The 23633-nt window shown below is 42.0% G+C and overlaps 3 protein-coding genes across 4 annotated transcripts in view; 1 reads left to right on the forward strand and 2 right to left on the reverse strand.

Annotated features, from left to right (window-relative positions):
- The window catches only part of LOC109474745 (E3 ubiquitin-protein ligase ZNRF3-like), a 46059-nt gene extending 35680 nt beyond the window's left edge, over window positions 1–10379 (reverse strand). Inside the window, exons 1-2 of the mRNA XM_019775104.1 lie at window positions 10018–10379; window positions 341–466 (exon numbers count right to left, since the gene is read on the reverse strand). Coding sequence (XP_019630663.1) covers window positions 341–466; window positions 10018–10212 — 321 coding nt within the window. The 5' untranslated portion in view covers window positions 10213–10379. The remainder of the gene's footprint in view (window positions 1–340; window positions 467–10017) is intronic.
- On the reverse strand, window positions 5426–8431 carry LOC109474747. Its single transcript, XM_019775106.1, has 2 exons — window positions 7474–8431; window positions 5426–6241 (listed from the first exon to the last, which is right to left on the reverse strand). Exons 1-2 carry the CDS (start codon window positions 7912–7914, stop codon window positions 6194–6196), a joined length of 489 nt encoding a protein of 162 aa, XP_019630665.1. The 5' UTR covers window positions 7915–8431; the 3' UTR covers window positions 5426–6193.
- A 6713-nt stretch (window positions 10380–17092) lies between the features above and the next one.
- Window positions 17093–23633, forward strand: part of LOC109474748 (uncharacterized protein F58A4.6-like) — a 20059-nt gene continuing 13518 nt past the window's right edge. The window contains exon 1 of one of the 2 annotated variants that reach the window (XM_019775107.1): window positions 17093–17654. In XM_019775107.1, the coding sequence (XP_019630666.1) occupies window positions 17122–17654 (533 nt within the window). In that variant the 5' untranslated portion in view covers window positions 17093–17121. The remainder of the gene's footprint in view (window positions 17655–23633) is intronic. The other variant, XM_019775108.1, reaches the window with a different exon arrangement.

Genomic DNA, 23633 nt, shown 5'->3' on the forward strand with positions numbered 1-23633 from the left:
CTCCCCCCCTCACAGCCGCGCTTCGCACGGCGTCGGGCACTACGTGTCCTCCAAAAAATTTCCAGCACCACTCCCCTAAAAATTCCTGGGGAGACCCCTGAATGGCCTAATCTGCCTGATCATCATCTACCAGGCTTGCGTCCCGATTTTTCTCAGGGAAAAACCTGAATAAAGTTTGCACCGAGACTTTGCCTTTGACCCGAAGTGCCCACGTAGGAGTTGAAATGTAAAAAGTGTGCCTTCTTTATTAGAAGGAATATGGTACATGTAGTATGAAATAAGGTACTTCTTTCAAGAAACTTTTAAGTTAAAACAGTTAAAACACCACTAAAGACCGTACCTTGCCAAAGATGGAGAGGCAGGGCTGAGGTTCCAGGGCCGGGTCTTCTAACTTGACCACACCCACCCATCCATACTGGTGCAGGTCCTCCTCATCACTGTTGTTACACAGGCCCAGGGGGTGCAGCTGCAAGTACAACATCATTAGTGAGTTTGGCTTTCCAGCTGCTGTCAACCTGTTGAATGATGATTTGTGTATACATGTATAACTTTGAATAATCTCTACGTTACCATCTAAGACCCAATTCACACTCAAAAAATGATTTGGATTAACAACTCATTAAGCATCGTTTGCAGAAAGTATCCGGATTGACACTCCTCTTGGCCGATGTGAATATTGTGTCACACTTGAAACTGATCGAGGAGTCACGTGACTAGATACCACCATCTTAATATGTGGAGCCGCTGCAACTCTGCGTCATCACTATTTTGCCAAACAATACAACACAAAAAGCACGTACAGCATGAAATACAGAGGACACATATTTGGCTGGCTAGGATTTAGCTCCTGTTGTGTAAAGAGCAATATTTTTCGTTATTTACCCTAGTCCTGTGGCCGCCGAGAATACTCAGTTTTCACGAGTTTCCTGTATGCTAATGCCGAGTATACTCGGTTTCGTGGTATTCCAAATGTGGACGTGTTTTAGCTGCAAATTATCTGGATTTACACTGAAATATTTGCTTGGGGACCCTGATACTATTAATTCTAGGGGAATTTATCCTTCCTTCAGTGAGGATTCTCCGGAAAGTAGCGACGTTGTGGGGAGCACATGGAACAATGGTCCCGATGGACATATCCACCGTGGAGTTGACAATGGTCCGCAGTTGCAAACGAGGTAGACATCAGGGACCTATAGTATTATGTACCTTATTTTTAGAGCCCCAGAAAGGAGAATACGGTTGTTGTAATATATCAGCCTTTCAGCTGGATGGTCAGTTCAGCACCCAGGACAGTCTGTAGCTGGGATTTAGCCAGCGCCCGTTTTACCGTCAATCAATGGTATTTTGTCCCGCCAGACGGAAAAATTTAAGTCCTTACCGTCAACATTGACGGCCACACAAAGTGGCCTTATCATAAAACTTCGTCAGACCTCCCTCGAAGCCTTGATCGGCAATATAAAGATTTCTGGAGGATCGCTGACACACGAGTTTTGTGAGGAAATCGTCAGAAATCTGAGCCACATCGCTCGCTGTCGATCAGCGCTTGGGGCCAGCTCGGTGGAAATCGGAGGCTGTGACGTCATGACTAGGATCATTTGCATGACGAAGCTGGCTGGTGAAGCCGCCGCGATTCAGCTTTTGTTTCGACCCGGATTTGGGTGGGTCAAAAGAAAGGGAATAGCGGGTTGTCAATGTGTGTTGTCTCCTTGTGAGGACCATGGATTTTTTTTCATTCTGCAAAATTGAAGATTGTGCAATTTTTTTATTCTGCAATTTTGAAAATCTATCTAAAAATTGCAGACCGAAGACGAGTATTTAGACCACTGAATGTATGAAGTGAGCGGGAGGGTGTGATGTCAATCAGCGGATCGTGAAAGGCAACATTCTTTAAGCAGGGCTCGAAATACCCGGTGGTGCACTGGCGCGGCGCCACCTGATTTTGCTTGGCGCCACTTATTCCTTAACTCAGGTGGCGCAGCGCGCCACCAATAATTTGCGTGGATCGAGCCGCTAATCGCATGGATCGGGCCCCATTATCGGCACAATCTTGTGAATTGTCGATGAATTGTCGATCTCGCCATGACACCACAAAGAAAACGTTCTCATTGGTAGAAAATCAGACACCTCGCTGGCGTTTCACAACACAATTTTCATGTAAACAACTCCGACTGTCCTTGTTTACATGCAAAGCGCGCCGATACAAAATCCTGCCGGCCGCCCGACCGACCGCATGCGACGCTAAGTTTTCGGCGGCTCGGCGGAAAAATAATCCATCCCCAGAAGAAATTTTACGCATGAAAATAACAACTACAACTTGTTTTCGTCGTTATATGAGTTTCTGAGGCCGTAAAATGTTAAAAATGTTGAAATTTGTCGGAAAAAACAGCTCGAAAGACAGAATGAAAATGGCCGACGCTGCTTCCAACAATGTGGTCAAAGGTGAAGATAGCATCCAAGCGTCCAAGATACATGTACTAGTATTACACGCATGAAAAAATTTTTTTCGGCAACGACAGAAATAAAAATTCACTCGTATTTCTAAAAGGTTAATTTGTAAACATTACCGTGAAATTTTCCGAATTTATTGGTTTCTAGTGTCAGAATATAATGTTGTTTCTATGAATGTGCGGTTGGATGCTGTGGGGGCTTTTACAATTGGGAGAATCTGATATTAAGAGAATCTCTAATAATAGTTAGTAATATCTCATCTGATTCTCCCAATGTAAAGGGTCTTTACAATCGCGGCATCCAACCGCACATATATACAAACAACAATATTACACAAGAAACCAATAAATTCGGAAAAATTTCTCAGTAATGTTTGAAAATTATCCTTATTAAAAATATAAGTGAATTTTTATTTCAGTTGTAGCCGAAAAAAAATATTTTTCATGCGTTTAAAGTATCGTTTTTAGCACTGTAATATGTACTTAGTACATGTCTTATACATTTGGATGCTATCTTGACCTTTGACCACTGTTATTGTAAAAAACAGGTCGGCCATTTTGTCTTTCTCGCCGTGGCTTTTCGAGCCGTTTTTCGAGCAAATTTCAACCATTTTAAACATTTTACGGCCTCAAAAACTCATACAACGAGGAAAACAAGTTGTAGTTGTTATTTTCATGCGTAACATTTCTTCTGGGGGATGGTTTATTTTTCCGCCGAGCTGCCGAAAACTAGCGTCATGCCGCAACCATGCGGCATGGGAGTTTTATTTTGTATCGGTGAGCTTTCACGATGTAAACAAAGATAGTCGGACTTGTTTACATGAAAATTTTGTTGTGAAACGCCAGCGGGGTGTCAGATTTTCTACCAATGACAACGTTTTCTTTGTGGGGTCATGGCGAGATCGACAATTCATCGACAAATTATTCACAGGATTGTGCCGACAATGGAATGAATTTTCCCGGAACTTTTCCGATTTTGAAAAAAAGAAATAAACGTACCGTATAAAATAAGAATGTACCGGGTGGATTTTGAGGCGAAAAATAATAAACGTCCCGGTACGTTTAATAGAGAGGTGAGAGTAAGTTGTATAAAGGCTGTCCGTAAACTCTCTAGGGTGCAGAGGAATTTAGCATGCTCAGCGCCAAACGAAGCTAGTGGGGGTGAACGAAACTCGTTGCAACGTGTACAGGTTGGTTCAGTGCAAACTTCAATTATTAACTCGTCTAAAGGCTGTAAAGAGATTTTGTCAACTACGTGTGTAAAGAGATGTCTAACACTCCCCTAACTAAATCTTTATAAAGGGAACAAGGTTGCGAACAAAATAAAGGCTCAAAAGGCCACAGATCCCTCTGGCAGTTCTTGGCGAAGTGGTGCCTTACAATGATCACGGGCGTATCCCTCCGCAGAATTCTCCGTGATGTGGCCCAAGGCCTCATCACCCCATAATTACGCTGTAGGCAATGAAGACAGGCAAGTGAAGACACCAGATGATTCAACTGTCCGTTGAGAGTGTTTGACATAGGTAAAGCCATCAGAAGGCCAGGCCGACCAGCGGGACCTGTGCCCAAACTGAAGATGGGTGATGTTGTATATAGTTAGGCCAAGGAAAAAAAATGTTGTGTTTCCTGTTTCAGTCCAGAAAAAATTAGGGTCGGTAGGTAGGGATTATCTTATTTTATTTTTATTTTTTATTTTTTTTTTAGACTTTGCTGATTGCTGTGTTTATATAAGCAGAACATGATGAAAAATCGATTGTGCAATATTATATTTCATCACTCAAGTACTCAGGTGTCAGATCATGGAGCTTTAAACGGTCGATCAGCTCGAAGAACTTAACAGATGTCCCTAGCCCTTGCAGGGCTAAATTCAGATTCAGGTCCAGATTCAAGTCTACAGGTTTTCAGGGTTCTCCCAGGGATTTGGGAGAAAAAAAAAGAAACAAAAAAGAATTCTAAAGAAAAAAAAAATTAATCTGCACAAAATTTTAATTGGTTTCTATCCCTTTGTTTGCCTAAAAATCGATAGTGTGATTGTATCAATTTGAAACCCCAAAAAATTAGCTAAATCAGCGATTTAAGGTTATTGTGCAATGGACGTGCCCTATGACCTTCAACCTTTGGGGGTCATGCAGGCGTCAACAGCGCCCTCCCCCATGCCTTGCCAGTCCGTTTTCGTGGGCAAATTTCTGCTTTTTTAGAGGTTTTGCGACCTAAAAACTCACATCAGAGGAAAAATACACCACAGACGACATTTTCATGGTAAATATCGATAAATGGACCAGGCATTTTTCTGTCCCGTTGCCGATTTTGCTGATTTTCGCCATGTGCTTATAATTTGTTTACGTCGATAGCTACCTTTCCTTGTCCGGTTTTATGGGCAAATTTCCGCTTTTTTAGACGTTTTGGGACTAAAAGACCGACAAAGGGGGAAAAATAAATCATATACATTATTTTTATGAGAAATACTGCTATCATGGACCAGACATTTTTCTTTCGCGTTGCCGAATTTTTGCGGCCGCCGCATGCTGATGGTGCAGTACGGTAGGGAATTTTCTACTTTTTCTGCTTTTAAACTTATTTTCGGAGTCGATGGCTTTGTTTTACAAACAAATCAGACAAATTATTAGCGTTGTTTACACGACTTCAAAACGCTAGCGGGGCGCCCGATGTTCCACCAGACAGCGATTCTCTCGGTAGCGTGGTGCAAAATGTTTTGGTTCAGCAATATGCAGGGGTCCACACAAAAATAAGGCTAGGGTCGGCGTTTTTTTTTAGGGTCGGTCGGGAAACAGGAAACACAACATTTATTTTCCTAGGCCTTAGGAGGATGTTGGAGAGGTTTGTTGACGTACGAGGAACCGCAAAGCAGCTGGAGTCTGGACCGAGCCTTGAGGAAGGCACGGGGAGGCACTAGCCGTAGCACAGGTGAGTGTTTTGGTGTAGAGCCAGAATCAGACAGTCCCTGACAAGTGGCGGTGCCCTGGGCAGAGTGGGGGGGGGGTGAAGCGAGAAGGTGTCATATGCTCTAGGTTCCAGGATCGCGGGCAGGCCATCAGGTGCTTCAGATGCCGCCGAGGCGGTGCAACGTGGGGAAGGTAATCGGGGAAGGTAATGTCGGCTGTGGTGATGTCGAGGTCACCAGCAAGACGCTCCAGACAAGCTGAGAGAACTGCGGTGCTGGGATGCCCGGTACATACTTGGAACTTTTCACTACTCGCCGCCCAGGAGTCCTGCCCCGGAGACGTGTGGTGCAGAGGAGACTGTGTCGAGGATGCGCTAAGGTTCGTCAGGTGAGGAGAGCCGCAGTCAGCGTTGTGATGCGTAACCGTCGGTGGAGGGGGGGCATGATATTCTAAAGGTTCGGGAAACAGCGAACAGGAAACATGAAATATAAGATGCTATGTTCATGAATGTTCTTGCCGTGTCGTGTTTGATGCAGTCTAGCCACTACTAAAGGGTTTTTGCAGCCTGGTATTCGTCCCTCTTAGCTTTTTCTTTGTAGGGACAGTCCTTTGCTGGATGAAGTGCGGATACATCAGGACGTGACTCTGGGCAGTACTTACACTTGTGCACAAGGATGTCGCCATACTGCCCCACGTGATCTCCTGACAAGGTGCAGAGGCCCGCCTGATACTTGGCACATGGAGTGTCTGCGACTGACCAGTTATCTCTCTTGGTGCTTCCTTGTGTTGCTGCTAGCTGTGATTGGGGGAAAAGTCGCCGGAGGAACTGGTCCTTCAACTCCTTTAATGCTGAAATGATGTCTGGAGATTCCAAGTCCAACAGCAACTTCCCTGCACGTGTGAGCATAACGTTGTACGAGGTACAGACTCCCTTAGTGCACCCAAATTTGGAGCTGTGCACTCAATTTTTTTCTGTGGGTGCACCAGTGCACCCAAATATTTTCTTAGGCTTAATGTATGTAAACGATGTTTAATGTGTAGTAGTTACAGCATATTCTTAACTTGAACATTCTAAATGTCAGAAAAAATAATACAATCATTGTTATCATACTTTTCTTGAAATGAAACATAGTTTTTTCTGACATTCTACTTATCTTAAATGGTGCATCTAAAATATTTTTTGTGCACCCAATTTTTTAGGTTGGGTGCACCAGTGCACCTATTCCCCAAAATGAATTTCAAGCCCTGGTGTACGTGAGATGGGGTTTTGTGCGCGTGAAAAATTTGCGCATGAAAAACTTGCGCGTGAAAAATCTGCGCGTGAAGATATGCAAATTAGCTGATTCCAGAGGGATTCGAAAACTTTTTGCTGTTTTAAGCTTAAAAGTTGGAAAAAAAGGCAAGAAAATCAAAATTTAACATCATTTTGCTTGCATTCTAGACTGCATAGCCTTGTTTTGTCCATTTTTCTGTGATTTCAGGTGATTTTGAAAGGTTAAGTTTTCACGCGCAAAAAAGGTTAAAATTTGCGCGTGAAAGAATTTGTTTAAGAAAGCATGAAATCAAACTTCTAGAATGGAGAAAAGCTTCAGATTGTTACATTTGACCATCCTAAACCTCATACTAGTAACTTTTCCATGTATTTCCTACAAATTCAAGTGATTTTCAAAAGTTCAGTTTCATGGAAAGTATGCAAATTAGCTTATTCCCAAGGGACCAACATTTTGAAACAAAAATTTTGGCTAACAGAGCGAAAATTATACCAGAGGACAACATTTTCCTGCTTAAGAATTTGGTACTGCATATTTTCTAACATATTTCTGGGACTTTTATTTTTCACGCGCAAATTTTTCACGCGCAAGTTTTTCACGCGCAGAAAACCCGTTCCCGTGTACGTGCTCACTTCGTTCATGAGGTTCTTTAGTATAGTTTGCCCTTTGAAGGCAGGAAGCATCAGATTCAAAAACTATGGCCAATTCTCCGTGGACTAGCTGGTCTAGAGAAATGTTCACAGGAGTTACTGGGGTAACACTGTTGAACACAAACTCGTAGGGCCAGATGAACTCCCGCTTCACCTCGTTGTGTAAGCTTACGGGTGAGACCACTAAGAAGGTTCTTCTTACCTGCCCCGTGTTCCCCTCTCTGCTAAATGCATCGTTGTCTGCCGGGATCCTGGCCTGTTGACGAGTGGGGAGGGGGGCTGAGTGCCACTGCCGAATGATTCGAGCAGCTTGAGCACTCGAACTTCTTTCAATGTGGGATAGGAGCTCGAGTACCTGCTCGGTCGCTGATAGGTATAACTGTCTGCTGGCCCGGGGCATTCGCTCGGTGTCAAACCGCTCCTCAGGTCTTGCCGCACCCTGTTTGCTGGTGTTTCGCTTCGTCTGCCCAAGTCTCGCGAGATTTCCTCCATGAGGCGGGGGGAGGGGGGCGTCCGTCCTCCCGTGGCAGAACTCCTCCTGCAAGAACACCAGGTCCGGCTTCAGCTCCTCTATTTCCAGGCTGGCATCAGCTACTTGCTCTATCACTAGTATCAGTCTGTGGCAAGGGCTCTTGGCCGGCATCGACGTGTTTTGGGGGAGATCCAGGTCGTACTCGCCAGGTCACTGCAAGGTCATACTCATCACGGTAATGTACCGATCGCCGTGTCTTACATTTGGGGCGCACAACTGGAGACGTGTAAATACCCGGAGAGATACTGGAGAGAGATGTGCAGGTACTGGGGAGAGGCGTGCAGGTACTGGGGAGAGATGTGGTATGTGGTACTGGGGAGAGATGTGCAGGTACTGGGGAGAGATGTGCAGGTACTGGGGAGAGATGTGCAGGTACTGGGGAGAGATGTGTAGAGCAGGGCAGCAGATACTAGTGAGAGATGCGGAGAGACGTGCCTAGCCGTGCAGATCCCTCTGCCAGTTCTCGGCGAAGTGGCGCCTGACGTCACGGGCGTATCCCTGTGCGGAATTCTCCGTAGCCCAAGGCCTCATCACCCCATTATGAAACATATTCTAAGACCCGGAGTCAGAAAAATGATAATATCACTGCAATAGTGATGATGATGAATAGTACTTTTCTTTACAAATAAAATATAATTAGTTTTTGATGACGTTCTACTTATTCTATTTTATATGGTGCACCCAAAAAGGTTTTGGTGCATCCAATTTTTTAGGTTGGGTGCACCAGTGCGCCTATTGCTAAAAATGAATTTCGAGCCCTGACGTTGAGTTAGAGCTGTCTGTCTACATCCTAACATTACGTACATAGAATTAATATGGCTGCTTATGCTCTGTGCAAAAGGACATGCAGGTCCTTCTGTATATTATTATTACCACTATGACTTAGGCCCCGTTCATGATTGGATATCTATTACGAATTGATTTGATTTAAAAAAATAAATCAATTCATTTGGGAACATGAACGCTCCAAACCGGTTCCGTTGCGATTTATTTTGAACCACCTCGCGAGGTGGTCTGAAACGATACATAACGATTCGCATTCGTAGAATTGTAATCATGAACGCGTGAATGCAAATCATTTTGGTTCGACGCTGTACACCCGGGTACGAGGGGCCACGGCCGGCCATAGTTCGTGGCGCAGTGGCTTGTACTGCGGAAAATTCTACTCGAATCATACAATTTTGACATCGAGTTCTAATTACTGGTCGACTGAGGAAACGGGAGTTCTGATATTGACTTGGGGAAATCAGGAGATCCAGAGGAAAAGTGGATGGTGTGCACCAGAACCTACCCTGGGCGTGAGGGCGAGTGGTAGCCCAACGGCGGCGGACCATGGGAGTTTGCGCCAGATGCACCCGGGGCACAGCCTATGGATCATGTATGGGGAGGACATGAGTCGGGAACGAGCGACCACTCGCCCGAACAGGCGTAAACTCTCTGCCTTACGAACCGGGTTCCCAGGAAATGTTCAAAGAAATTGTGCTATACATATGAAATGCAAGTCAATTCGAGGTGTGAAACCGTTTCCAGTGTGGGTGCAAGTTTTGAATCACGGACGCAAAAATATATTCCATTTCGAATCGGATCGTGGCCAAACCGGAACACATCTGAATCATGACAGAGGCCTTAAAGAAAAAGGCATGCAGACCCTCCTAGCTAGCTAGACAATTCTGCCCCTTCATATAATTGTCTACTCAAGTTCTTTCGAAATCACTTTACCTCATCTACGCCCACCACCTGTTGGCATTTTCATAATTTCAGAGAACTATCCCCTAGTAATATTAGGGCATACAAGTAGTATTGTGCTTCAAGTTGAACTGAAGTTTGCTATTTACATTACGGTAATTTACGTAGGGAAAATCACACGACAACGTACGACAATCACACGACAAAAGTATACACCTTGGGGAGGGGGGCCGTTGTTGTTTTGTAAGGATTACTTCGAAATTTTTAATGCATGTAGGCTTATGAATATCAGGTACTCCTACAAAACTGTGAATGTTTGTGATCGTGTTCTAGTATCTCTCCAGGCGCTGTTTGCGGGTGGTGTGCTGTGACATGACAAGGTTTACAGGCGGATTGTTGTTTACTCCCTTTGCCACACATGGTGCACTTCAAAGGTCGCAGTTCGCACCGCACAAGTCACAACAATCATCTCCGACACTGTCGCACAGCCACACAATAAAAACTACAAACTACAGAATAGTTTCTTACTTGGATAATGTCTCCCTCTGCGGAGACTGTAGCACCGGCGGCTGAAAAGTGGCCCTGTAGATCGTAAGTGTAGGTGGTGTAACCATCGCCGTGCGGCGGCGTGCTCTCAAACAGAATCACTTCAAGATACGCCGTCTCCCGAGCCAGCACAGCCTGCATCGTGGCCAGCACTAGCACCACCACCCTCCCTAGCATCTTGTGGCAACATTAAACATCGTCGCACGACGGAGTTCGACACTATCTGTGCCCAGACTTGAAGAAAGAAGGACAGATGATCTGTCCTGAGTACCACATACTATTGATCTGGCCACTCAAGCTGTCCGCCTCGTTACACCGAGCGGCGCGCCTTTGATCTCCACAGTCACGTGGTCCCGCGGCTCCGCCTACCAATGACATGACCTCAGGCTAACTTCTCGGCACACAAATTAATGGGCCGGCCCAAGTTAAACACTCGATTCACTGCTGTAGGCAAACAAAGTGACAAACTGATATGCTGGGCACTCTATTAACGCCATTTAACATTTCCATTCCCTTCCAATGTAAAAATGGCTGTTCCAAATTAAAGTTTTGCAGAAATAGACTGAAGTTACTACTGCCCATAGACACCATGATGGATGGACCATGGATGGACAACAGCACCCGGGGTCCCCAATCTAAAATGAAATTTTCTCAATCTGCCCCCCCCCCCTACAACAACCATGGAGGTAGAAAAATCACACTTTTCTACCTCCATGCAACAACAGACTCTTTCCAAAATACCTCAAAGCAATATTGACTCTTCTAATACCCCTCCCCATCTCCGATTACGCAGTTGGAATTTTGTGGATGACTGAGCGCCTCACTCTCCAAGCAGATGTTACAGCAAGGATTAGCCAAGGACATTATCAGCTAATGGCTAGCCTCTACCAGGCTTCGGGAGGCGGCTGGAAAGAGTAGAAATCGGCCAAATCCAAATAAAGAGATAACATGCCAGGGGGGTGGTCCGGTACTAAGAGAGAACTGTTTGCCGCACTCTGGTAGAGGCTAGGTGCCTATGGCTACTACTACAGTGCTTGGCCCGTTCAAGGAGGTCAACCTTGGCTCATTGGATACTGCCTTGCAATTGCCGCGATTGATTACGGTTATGGCGCCATGCCGCGTGGTCAATACATTTTATCTACTATTGACCTTAGTCTGTCAATAAGATTGGTTCGAGCGGGAGCTCGACCAAAGTAAAGTAAAGTAAGTGTTAATAAGAATTTTTCCACTTTTGACGGGCTAAAACCGGTAAATTAGGTTCAATTGCTGTCGAAGAATTTTTTCACTATTGACGGCTAACTACACTGGCTATGTATAGCCATAGGGAGAATATTGATAGGCCCTAAGTCTCTATATTCCAACTGAAAGTGATTTTATGTGTAATTGAGTGTATTGTATTCAAATCATTGTGGAACATCTGTACATAATTAAAAAAAAATAAAATATTTAAACTCTCTACATGCCAATAGTAAAAACCCCTTCATACTAACGCACAAAATGTATAACGTTATGTATATGTAGGGGAGCTAGATTTCAATCAGTCATATCATCACTTCAAAGAAAAAACACATTTGTTGCATACGATTTTGTTGTGCAAAAGACCACACGAGCAAACGTCAGCTTTTGGAAAAGCAGTTATTATTTTTAATTGTTTATAATTGTTAACATCTTACTTAAGTTTGCCATATGCCAGAAATGAATTGCACAAAAGATACTGGAAAATGGTATTATAAGTTATTTGTGTGAATATGCTTTTGGAAAAGTCATAGCCTCTACTGGGCTTCTGGAGGTGGCTGGAAAGAGTAGAAATCGGCCAAATAGAGAGATCTAAATATCATTGGCACAAGTAATGTTATAAGCAGACTGCATCTAAATTCACACTTTTTAGCATTGCTACTATTTAAGTCAGCATGCTGACCACTTCTTTGAGACAATGCCACCCAAGGAGCTATTCCCATTTTGGCCTCCGGCCAGATTTTTTCAAAAGATTTCTTGTTTCCCTAAATCAGGCGAAAACTAATGTCATCCATAAAAATTTCTTGCTGTGGCCTATATGGGAAGCGCAAAGGTAGCGTACAGATAGCGAACTTGCTCAACACCTGGGCTACAACAGGGGGCCTGTTCCTCTAGACTTCATGGTAAACGGAACTCCTGAAGCATTTTAAGTAAGATGTGAAAAAAAAATTAAATCAAGAGTTGAGTAGTTTGTTAAGATTTTATCTTTCTAATATGTTTTTCTGAAAAGTAGATGATAATTGGGGAAACGTCTTTAATAGTAGAGTGCAGTATGTTTATCAAAAATGCATTTTGACACTTTTAACACAAAATATCCCTTTGTACCGCCACCCCCCAAAAAATATAATAGGAGTGGCTATTTTGCATATTATCAATATATCTATATATAACAAAAATATGTGTCTTTTTGTTGCCTGTACTTTGGGATGATACGCCAGTTGCCTGTTTTTTTCTCTTGGTCCCGAAAATGTGTAGTGTACGCAGGTTGATTTGAATAGTTTCTAAATAAATGTAGTAGCATAAAAAGCTATGGGTACACATAATCTGAGTTTCCTGAAACCTCTAAAGATGGTGGACTTATGGCAGAAGCCGCTTTGAACTGTGGTTGTAAATACACGAAATAAAAGCCAAAGATTGTAGTGTCCGTAGAGATCTGTAGTGTCCATTCTATCTGTGTATATGCGCAAATGTAAATCATTCGTATTGCAAAAGGGTGGGTGTATCTCTTGACATCTCCAACTTATCAAGGCCTTTACAGTCTAACTGATATGCCTGCATAAAGGCCGGGTACGGATATTATAATCGGGGCGAACGTTGGATACAGGCGGCCAATTGATACAGGACTGGCCAATATAAAGTCCCCTTGCCCCACCGAATCTGCTTGGAGATTACGGATATTATAGGGAATTTACGATGGCTTGGGTGAAAGGGAAACAAAAACGATAAATAGCGGCGAGTTGGAGAACTCCAGTCAGAAGCTCTGAGGAAGCCGTTCTCACCTGCTTACGTTTCGATGTCTATCAGGCACCTTGAAGGTGCCTGATAGACATCGAAACGTAAGCAGGTGAGAACCTTACTGGTTGTGTAAGAAGAAAATTCTATACCCTAAGTATCTTCCAACCTGATGAAATTATTTACGGACATTTTAACTGAGTTGGGGGCGGCCCATGATGAGAAGGACTCATTGCGAATGAAAACAGCAGGAAGCAGCAGGGAATACGCCCAGAAGACGCTTGGCATTCGTTGGAAGAGCGTTAGGCATGCGGTGGACATACGTTGAATGCTCAAACGCAATGGCGATACACATGATGATACGCAGACGTGTGACGGCTCTATTATTCGCCATACCGGTGTGTCCGGCCAGTCAAGTCACATTGTTCAACCTTCATGACCCATAATGAAGGCAACGTTTTTTATTTTATTTTTATTCCCATCAGTTTCGGGATTCCCTGAGGATGTCATCCATATAGTATTAAATTTAATCAGCATAGATTGTCAGCATAGATAACTAGAGTTCCCCGATCTCATACCTTCGCCAAATGCGATGTTAATCTTTATGACTGACAAATTATACATTAGATTATTCCCCCCTGATTTAACAAATAGGAACCTAATTTTCATGAATTATATCATTTTATCATAATCTAAACCAAAAGACAGTCTTATATTAACAAAAAATGCATTCTAGTTTTTCCTAATAAATTATGCAAATGAGGTCCTGATTTGAATAAATTATGTTTAATGATGTTCACCTCAACTTAACTTTCAAATACCACAAGTATGAAATTCCAGGCAGTTATTACATAATTATAAAATTTTCTCATTAATTATGCAAATTAAGTCATTATTAACATAATCAATATCTGCCTGTGTTTCTCTCATTGTCAATTACCAATGTCACAAGCTTCAATTGTCCTATCATGGAATGCAGCTGATTTATAGAATTTCCCCATAAATTATGCAAATTACATCCATATTTGCATAATTGTCACATAATTTTATTAAGCATCACGTAAGCTACCTACATACCAAAAATCATGACAATCCGTCAACCGGTTCTTGAGTTATACCCTTTTTGAATATTTTCAAGAATATATCCCTGCAGTTCCAGAGCAAGCCGCTAGGGGGCCCAAACTCATGTCACTTCTTCCCCAACACAAGAGCTACCAACCATCTACATTTCATTACCATAGCATGTCTAGATCATGAGATATCAAAACCGGAAGTTCAACTGCAGTGCTATAACAAGCCGCTAGGGGGTCCAAAATCTAATCATTTTGAGGTCTCATCAAGACCTACCCACCTACCAAGTATCAAGACAATCCATCAAGGCCTTCTCAAGTTATCGTATTTACAGACACACACACACACACACACACACACATACACGAACGCCTCTGAAAACATAACCTTCTTGGCGAAGGTAATGATTGGTTGCTTTATTGTTAAAACATACTAGTCATAGATCGGCATCGGAGTCACGAGCTTAACAGTACGTAAAACTTAAACCACAGTAAACATAATTATTACCTCCATGAAATGTGTCATGGAGGTTATATTTTCAGTTGCGTTTATCTGTCCGTCTGTCCGTCTGTCCGTCTGTTGGTCAACAAGATAACTCAAGAACGCCTGGATGGATTGGTTTCATACTTGGTGTGTTGGTAGGGTGTGACAAAAACTGGAAATGATTAGATTTTGGTCCCCCTAGTGGCTTCCCTTGGTACTGCAGTGCAACTTCCGGTTTTGATATCTCGCGATCTGGACATGCTAGGGTCATGAAATTTGGATGAATGAATGAATGAATGAATGACTGGTTTATTTGATCAACATCAACATGATCCTTTAAAAAGTTCATCGCAGCCAAATAAAGTGGCTGAATTACATACTTTTCACATAAAGAGTTAGGCTATATACAAATTGGCATTTGGTTCAAATATTAATATTTACATATAATAATAACGTTCTAAATGTGGAGAGGTTACTGTTACTGTTCGTTTAGTAGTTTTATCATGTACGGAATGGGACTGTTCTTGTATCTGTTTGTTCGTGCTTTGAATGTGGACAGAAGGTGTTTATTTCTAGTGTCTCTGGAGCTAGAAGGTAGCTCTCGTGCTTGGGAAGAAGTCACATGAGTTTGGGCCCCCTAGCGGCTTGTTCTGGAACTGCAGGATGGTTTCTTTAAAAATATTCGAGAGAGGATAACTGAACAACTGTTTGATGGATGATCATGATTTTTGGTATGTAGGTAGCTGAAATGATGCTTGACATGATTAAAATACAATTATGCAAATCAGGATCTAATTTTCATAATTAATGAGGAAATTCTATAAATCTGCTGTATTCCATATTAGGGCTATGAAACACTTTAGACATATGTAATTGAGAACAACAAGATCATTGGTAGATATTGATTATGTAAATGAAGACCTAATTTGCATAATTAATGGCAAATTGATACAATTTTATGGTGGTAACTGCTGTGAATTTAATACTTGCCATACTTGGAAGTTCAATTAAGGCGAACATCACTAAACATAATTTATTCAAATCAGGACCTCATTTGCATAATTTATGAGGAAACGCTAGAATAGCCTTATTTCTTAAGATAACCCTGTCATTGGGCGGAGAATATGATCAAATTATATAATATATGCAAATGGGCTCTTATAATTTGCATATTGGCAGTAAAAAAATGTATAATTCGTCAGCTTGGATGGCAAACATGAGTTGGCAAAGGTATGTCAGAGGTCATACTTAGTACTTGCATATAACCAACAATATCATACGTTGCCCATGTTAAATGGTAAGGATTTCACCAGTGTGTTGTATGTTACTAGGTAGGGGCTATGTGAATAATTTGTATAAAAAATTTGCTAATGAGCAGGATTGTAAATGTAAGCCATTTATGTGATCATCACTATGCATAAGCTTTACGAAAGCACTAAACATGTCATGGAGGTATGAGATTGTCGAACTCTAGTTATAATAATATGTACAAGTAACATTTAACTTCAATTCGTGTTGTCATATTTACTACAAGTGCGTAGTAGAAAAAAGCGGTCTCTGTTTGGAATCATTATACGTAACGTTAATATTGTAACAGGTTTACTGACATCATACTACCATTATACCAAAGAATATTATACCAGAGAGTTTGACCTTTATGTTCTAGGTGAGACCGAGAACTTTTTGATCACCCCTCGTATCACTTCCATCAAGGAGGTTAACTTGTATTTTATATAACCTCCTAACCTTGCATCCACCTTAGTTTTCACACTGAAGACATATTATTCTACATCGGTTCCAGTTTGTTCTGAACACCAAAGTACTTCCAAACATGTCGAATCCGCCGATGTCTTTACTTTTAATCCCCAAAATGCTGCGTTTGGCGAGTGTTAAATACCTTGATAACATCGACCGACGGCGATGTGCACGTGTGGCTCCCTATAATAATATCTAGACTTAGACTCCATTCAAATGACCTACCGAGTATATGTGGCTTCGTTAAACCGTGGGTCGCGGATCTTCTTATAATAATAATAATAATAATAATAATAATAATAATAATAAATGGTTTTTATTGTCCAAACAGTACCCGTACAGTCGCAGCCTTTATACGGCTGAATTGATGCAGGGTATAACATAATAATAACATTCTAATCCCCAAAATGCTGCGTTTGGCGAGTGTTAAATACCTTGATAACATCGACCGACGGTGATGTGCACGTGTGGCTCCCTATAATAATATCTAGACTTAGACTCCATTCAAATGACCTACCGAGTATAACGTTATGTCTTATGATCTCTTACGGCCCGGGATCTTCTCTGGTTTTCTATCCCTTTATTTCGGCCAATTTCTACTATTTTTCCAGCGATCCGTGGTCCCTGGTAGAGGCTAAAAGTCCCTCCTATTTAAAAAGAGGCTAAAAGTAGATAGCAACGACAGCAACTCCTCCCCCAGGTCGGTCCGTTCTGCCCGTAGAGATGTCGCTAGATGTCGCTCTTGCAAGTAAGCGTACAAGCGAACGTGTTTGTTGACCTTTGAACCGCATCTATGACTCCGAGATAGACATGGAGAGTGGCTCTGTATCTAAGTATGGTAAAGCTGTAACAGGATTAGGAAGAACAACGATCACATCCGAGTCTTCTGAATTATATCACCATGCTTTAACAGATGGCGGCACGTGGAGCGATTGTTCAATACTTGTCACGGAGTACTCAAACTGTATGGAAGCTATTTGTCTGAAGCTGCCATCGGACTTGGCGTCGTGCCTTTTCCTGGAGCTGAGCAGGTCCCCGACCTACACACTCCGGTTCGCACGGTGGGTCACCAGAACACGCCCGGAGAAACGAAGCACAAACGTCGACAACATGTTATGTAACGTCTACCAAAAAAGACAGGAAAATTTAGTGTCTGGCAATCACGAAATGAAGAACAGACAAACAACGTTAACGTTACAACGATTTGAAAGCAGATTTTCAAATTATGAAATTCTCTCAGTTTGTCTGAAGTTGAAGGATGCTTCTGGCATGACCTGGCTCGTTCATGTGGCAATAGAACTGCAGGAACCTATGAACACCGGGACGCAACGAGACTTGTGTTGGTGGGTAGTGTCACGATTGTGTGTGCATAAACGTTAACATGCAGTAGTAGCATAGTACATGTAGCAGAGGGCTGTGGGGTTGTGGAAAAAGCAGTCCAGTCCTGATTGGTCAGCACTGAAAAGGGGTCTGCCTATTACCGGAAAACACATTCACATATAGGAGGCTTAAATCTACCGGAATACACCTTGCATTGATGAGATAACACCCCAAGTCGCTGTTTTTTGGTATAAGATAACTTATATGTAGCCCAGGGAACAAGAAGTCACTTAAATTCTGAAGCGGCAATCGGAGGCGGCCCGGCCAGTCACCATGTTTGTTTACATAGCGTAACGCAATATGTTTGTTTAAGGCGATCACAGAAGAGAAGTGAAATGTACCAAAATAAAAAGTTCTTTTGCACTTCAGCATCACAGTTTGCTACATATTTTGACCATGGGATAACTTATGCGTGGCACAGAGAACAAAAAAATCACTATCGGGCCCGATAGTCGGCGGAGGCAAACGCGGCCAGTCGCCATGTTGTTTAACGTTACATAGCGTATGTTTGTTCAGCGAAATCACAGCAGAGAAGTGAAATGTATCGAAATAAAAAGTTGTGGCCCAGGGAAGAAAGAATCCCGTCGAGCCGCGGGATCTGTGGGATTAACAATAGAGCGGAACCTGATAAATTGAAGGCTTTTATATCTCACCGAGACTGACACCCAAGTGTACAGCCTTCTCTCAGTAAATGCCCATTTATACCTCCGCAGTCGCCAGAAGTACGGACCAGGTCTCCGTTTCAACCAATGATTCAACATTTAGCTTGGTTTTCCTGTACAACAAAATATATCTCGGGAGCGGACAAGCTTGGACAGGAATGCCTGGTTTGTTCTCTACCAGCCATGACTAAAAATAGCAATTTTATCTGCTTTCCGTTGAAGCGCCGAACTTAAAATGCAAATGTTCTCACTTTAAACGATCAGCCAGAGGCGGGCATTGTGACGTCACCAGCTCAAATACGTTCTAGGTGGTTTATACCACCTATACCAGCCAGAAATGGACGAAAAGTCAACTCTTGCGCAAGAGCATCCCTGTACCTATCTTTTCCATGGCAACACCTGTTCATTGAGCTTGAATTAACAACAAAAACCGCTTCGAGAGGATGCGATCATTGTGACGTCAGATTCATTATGTGCACTGAATGGTATACATGGCGGGAGAAGCAAAATCAGCCTTCGGGGGCGGTAACTTTCAACCACCTGTTACCCAAGAAGGAAACACCGCCCACAACCCAAACTTGGCATAATGCATAGAGGAAACCTTTTTCTACCCAAGGACAATATTAATTAAGATTTTGATTAATTAACGGTGCACACACCAATTCTTCCGCGACAGGAGCCTGGCGACAGGGGTCCAATGTAGTGTGCGGAAAAAAAATGACGAAGAGGTTCCGATGGTTCATGTTTGAGTTTACATTTCTCATAATCTGCTGCAAAATGGCTGGAAAGTGTAAGAAGTGACGTGTTTTGGGTGAAAATTGATTTCGGGCCCGAGGCTACTTTCGGGTGTCCTTTCGCCTTCAGCGCGGTGCTTCGGTTTGACCTAGATATGTGTTGTATGCGTTCTGGGGGTGCTGTCGCTATGCCTCGCGCGACGGGCTATTGTGATAATCTCAGTGTTAGGATTTTCTTTATACTTTTCTTGATAATGTTTTCTCTTTCCGACCATATAAGTCATATTAGTGGCTAAATTCTGGGTGATGGGTCTAATTCCACGTGAAAATGGCCAATTTTTGGCATCATTTTTCATCGAAAAATTCTTTTTCCCTCTAAAATTTACAAAAATGTGAGAGGTGAAAGAAATCGAAATTCTATTGTCCTCGTAGCTAAAGCGATATCCTTCATTTGCAAACACAGTGTTTTGGCTTAAGAGGTATTTCCTGAAAGAGACGGTCGCTAGAGTTGAGGGTATGCAGAATCGAATTGAGACCCAAAATAAACTGCGGTGTGCCCCCTTAAAATAGATTTACTTCATCTAGTACATTGTACCAGTCTTTTATCCCATATAATGTTTTTGTGTTGTACACAGTGTATTTATAAGTATAAAAAGAACTCTTTATTTCACTTCTCTGCAGTGATCGTGCTAAACAAACATACGCTATGTAAACGACATGGCAACTGGCCGCATTTGTCGCCTCCAGTCGACAGTTGCCAGCGATTCATAGTGATTTGTTCCCTGGGCCATGTATAAGTTTAATATGTTATGGGTAAACTTTAGTAGTCAGCAAACTGCGATGTTGAAGTGTAAAAGAACTTTTTATTTCGATACATTTCACTTCTCTGCTGTGATTTCGCTAAACAAACATACACTATGTAAACAACATGGCAAACTGCAATTTTCCGGTAAATAGGTACATGTAGACAGCTGAAAAAAGTGGAGTGCATGCCCGTTGCCAGGGGGGGTTCGGAAGAACCCCCCAACAAGGCTCAAAGGTCCACTTTTTGGTCCACTTTTTATGTAAAGGTCCACTTTTTATGTAAAGGTCCAAGATTTTTCTTGAAAAGATGGACTGGAATCGTAGAAAAACTGCTCCCTTTGTCATTGAATAAAAATTTATCTCTGATTTTTTCTTGGAAATCCTCTCAAAAATGCACGAAATGCCATTTTAGGAGGTTCATTTTTCAAAATTTTACGGGGGAGCATGCCCCCGCCCCCCCCAGGAACCTTGCGCCTTCGCCGCTCGAGGTCCCCTCAAGCAGTGGGAAGAACCCCCCATTCAAAATCCTAGCTACGGGCATGGTGTGAATCGTCTGTGTGTAGTTGCACCCTGGGCAAAAGGCATTTTACACGACTTTCCCCACAAAACTCAAGTGAAAATTAGTATTGTCTGTCCAGATGCAATTTCAACAAGAATTCGGAGATGTCATACCTCCATGAAATATATGAGTTATTGTAAATGTTTTTAACTTTTTTATAAGTCTCATTGACTATGGAAATAAGGTCGTAATTAGCATAATCTAGTTTAATCTATGGTTTTCTAAATTCAAATGACAATATGTTTTGTGTAGAATTTCTCTCCTTTGTCATACTTCATTTCAACATGTCCTCATTAAGCAAATGACCTCTACATTAACATAATATACATGTGTATGCATAGTGGTGTTAACCTTTAACGGGGGGTGCCCTAATTCTGACCTACCCCTAATTCCGTGCTAGTTTGAAAAATCCTTGTTGTGGCGTTATGCATGGGAGCACGTGCCTAAAAATAACCACAAGAATGGACAAAGTTTTTGTGTTGATATCGGTAATCTCACAAAGTTTGTTTCAGTTTGACAATAGACGAGTGAAAACTTGTTTGGCGGTTGACGAGCGTGTCAAAATGCAGGTTTTGCTTTTGAAAAACAGCCGCTTTGGAGCAAGTTGCATAATCCTTGCGTAAAAAGAGGACTTGTTTGGGACAGAAAAACAGTTGTAGATTGTTTTAGTCATAATTTGAGTATCATAATTATGAGTTCACCACAAAGTGGTGAAACCATATTGCTTTTTCTCATGATTCTCCTCCTTCTTCTTCTCCTCCTGCCATTTCTTTAAATGGATTCAGCTTCTTCATTTTGAGGCCTAAGGACCTGAAATTTGGTATGGAGGTACAGTAGGCAAATACCCCCAGGCGTTTTTTTAATTTTTGTGATACAGGCTTTTAGAATGGTTTTATTTGAGTTTTTTGGCTGTGTTATAGCAAATGTATTACTGAGTTAGTGTGCAGTGTTACCACATTTGGGCATGAGTCATCACAATGGAATGCAGGGCATCAACCAATAGGCATGCAGCTTTCCTCTATTCTCCTTGCTGATTGGCTGTTGGAATTTAACAGGCTTAACTTAATTAATACCTGCACAGAGCCATTCCATACTGACAGTAGGTCTGTATTCAAGTGTTTTGGTAGGTATTTTAAGCTTTCCTGCTCCAGCATTGGAATGCGGGGCATGAACGCTTCTTTTTTCTTGAAAATCAACAGTTTGCATTATGCAATTAAAAATCCTAACCAATAATGTAGGGAATAGCTATCCAACTGTTGTAGTCTTAGTTGTATGTTACTTCATACTATAGTTATATCAATGTAAAGCATTGTTTTCCCTTGTGTTTCTCATTCTTTCCCTGCCATGTCGTAAAATGTGGTGAAGCCATTGCTGTATTTGCTCCAAAGCAAATGTCGGCCTTTCTAGTTTCTAAACTCTCTTCTCAGATTGACCTGTGTTAAACACTAGGTCGGAATTAGGGCACCCCTATTGCGATAGAACGTTCCACCGGCAAAATGACCAAAAAACTGGCGTATGTTTCATGAACTATTACGCTTGGGTGCAAGGCGCTACACTGAAGTGAAATACACAACAGTGCAGCTTTAATCGTTGTGATCTTTACCTGTCAATATTATAACTCATGTTGCACAGGTTTTTGGTCAGATAAACAGTATTAGTGACTATTTACCAAAGGTATGTGCATTTGCATGGAACATAGGTCAGAATTAGGACCCCTCCTGTTAAGTAACTTACACTTGTCACAAGGTATAAAATTCCCATCATTCACCAACAATGAGTCACAGAATTTTCACATGAATTATGCAAATTAGGTCATCATTTGCATAATTGGTGTCTGTAGATGTTCCGCCTGCAGATTAACGTTACATGTATAAAGTACATGTACTATTATAATCATATAAAACACTGTAATTATAGAATTTTCTCCTTAATTGTGCAAATTAAGTCCTCATTTGCCTAATTTGCATTTGATTATTTACAACTCTCTCAGCTACGTACACACCCAAAATGATGAAAATACGTTGTTTCTACCTTGACTTATTGGCTTTTAAAGATTTCGCCAGAAAGTCACCTGTAGTTTGAGAACAAGCTGCTAGGGGGACCAAACTCACACCACTTATTCCTGACAGGAAAAGCTATCTGTCACCAAAAAGTCAAGACCATAGCATGTTCAGGACAAAAGATACAAAAACTGGAAGTTCTGCTGCAGTACCAAGGTCATTCATTCATTCATTCATTCATTCTACCTAATACCAGCTCAGAAGAGAACAAGAAATAGCCACGCATTCAAGTACCAGAGTTTTCAACCAAGGATTGAGGTGTTCAAGAATTCATTCTTTCCTAGAACTATCGCAGAGTGGAACTCACTGTCACCAAGTACAGTAGGGGCACTGTCAATAGATAGCTTTAAACAATGTCTAGAGCTAGAAGTTCAAGGGTTAGGTGTAACAAGTCGATCGGTGTAATATAGCCAGCTGCCGCCGCGCCGCGTGCCTGCGAAGCTGGTGTGTTACGCCGAAAGGCGGTTATACCGGCTATACAGATACAGATACAGATACAGATACATTCATTCATTCATTCATTCATTTATTTATTTATTCATTCATTAAACATCTCTTTATTTCCTCCATCTTTGGAGAGCCTCGTAAAATCGGTATAATACAAAATAAAATCTCATTCTTGATATTTACAAGAGGTTAGATAAAATAGCAACGTTACACTGTCCCACTGACAGATCCAAGTGAGCACTACTAAATACTGTAGTCTTATTTCTACATATTGCACTTGGTCTTAAAAGGACTACACCTCAAGACATTACAAGTCAGAAAAATCGAATTAAATCGTTGCTACGAGCAATATTACTCTCACAAACTCATACTAAATCTCCAAATGAATGTACAAAGTACGTCTAGGACCAGATTGTTTTTTTTCAGTTCTTCCCTCAGAAGTTTCACCACTCCGGGCATACACATGTAGATTACAAGTCTCTATTACTAGTTAGATAAGTGTCCTGGGTACGTTATACTGAGTGTTAGAGTGTCCATGGGTAAGTCAAGTTCGCCATTTCCATATTGTATGTTTTAGAGCCATCAGTCCCAGAGGTTTCATGGTTCGCGCAGCTCTCATTATAAAGTTCTCCCACTGCTCCGGTTCCACCTCACCCTCAACTCTGGCTCCAAGAAC

Source organism: Branchiostoma belcheri, unplaced genomic scaffold, assembly GCF_001625305.1.
Source record: "Branchiostoma belcheri isolate BF01 breed outbred unplaced genomic scaffold, Haploidv18h27 scaffold314, whole genome shotgun sequence".
NCBI classification, from domain to species: Eukaryota; Metazoa; Chordata; class Leptocardii; order Amphioxiformes; family Branchiostomatidae; genus Branchiostoma; species Branchiostoma belcheri.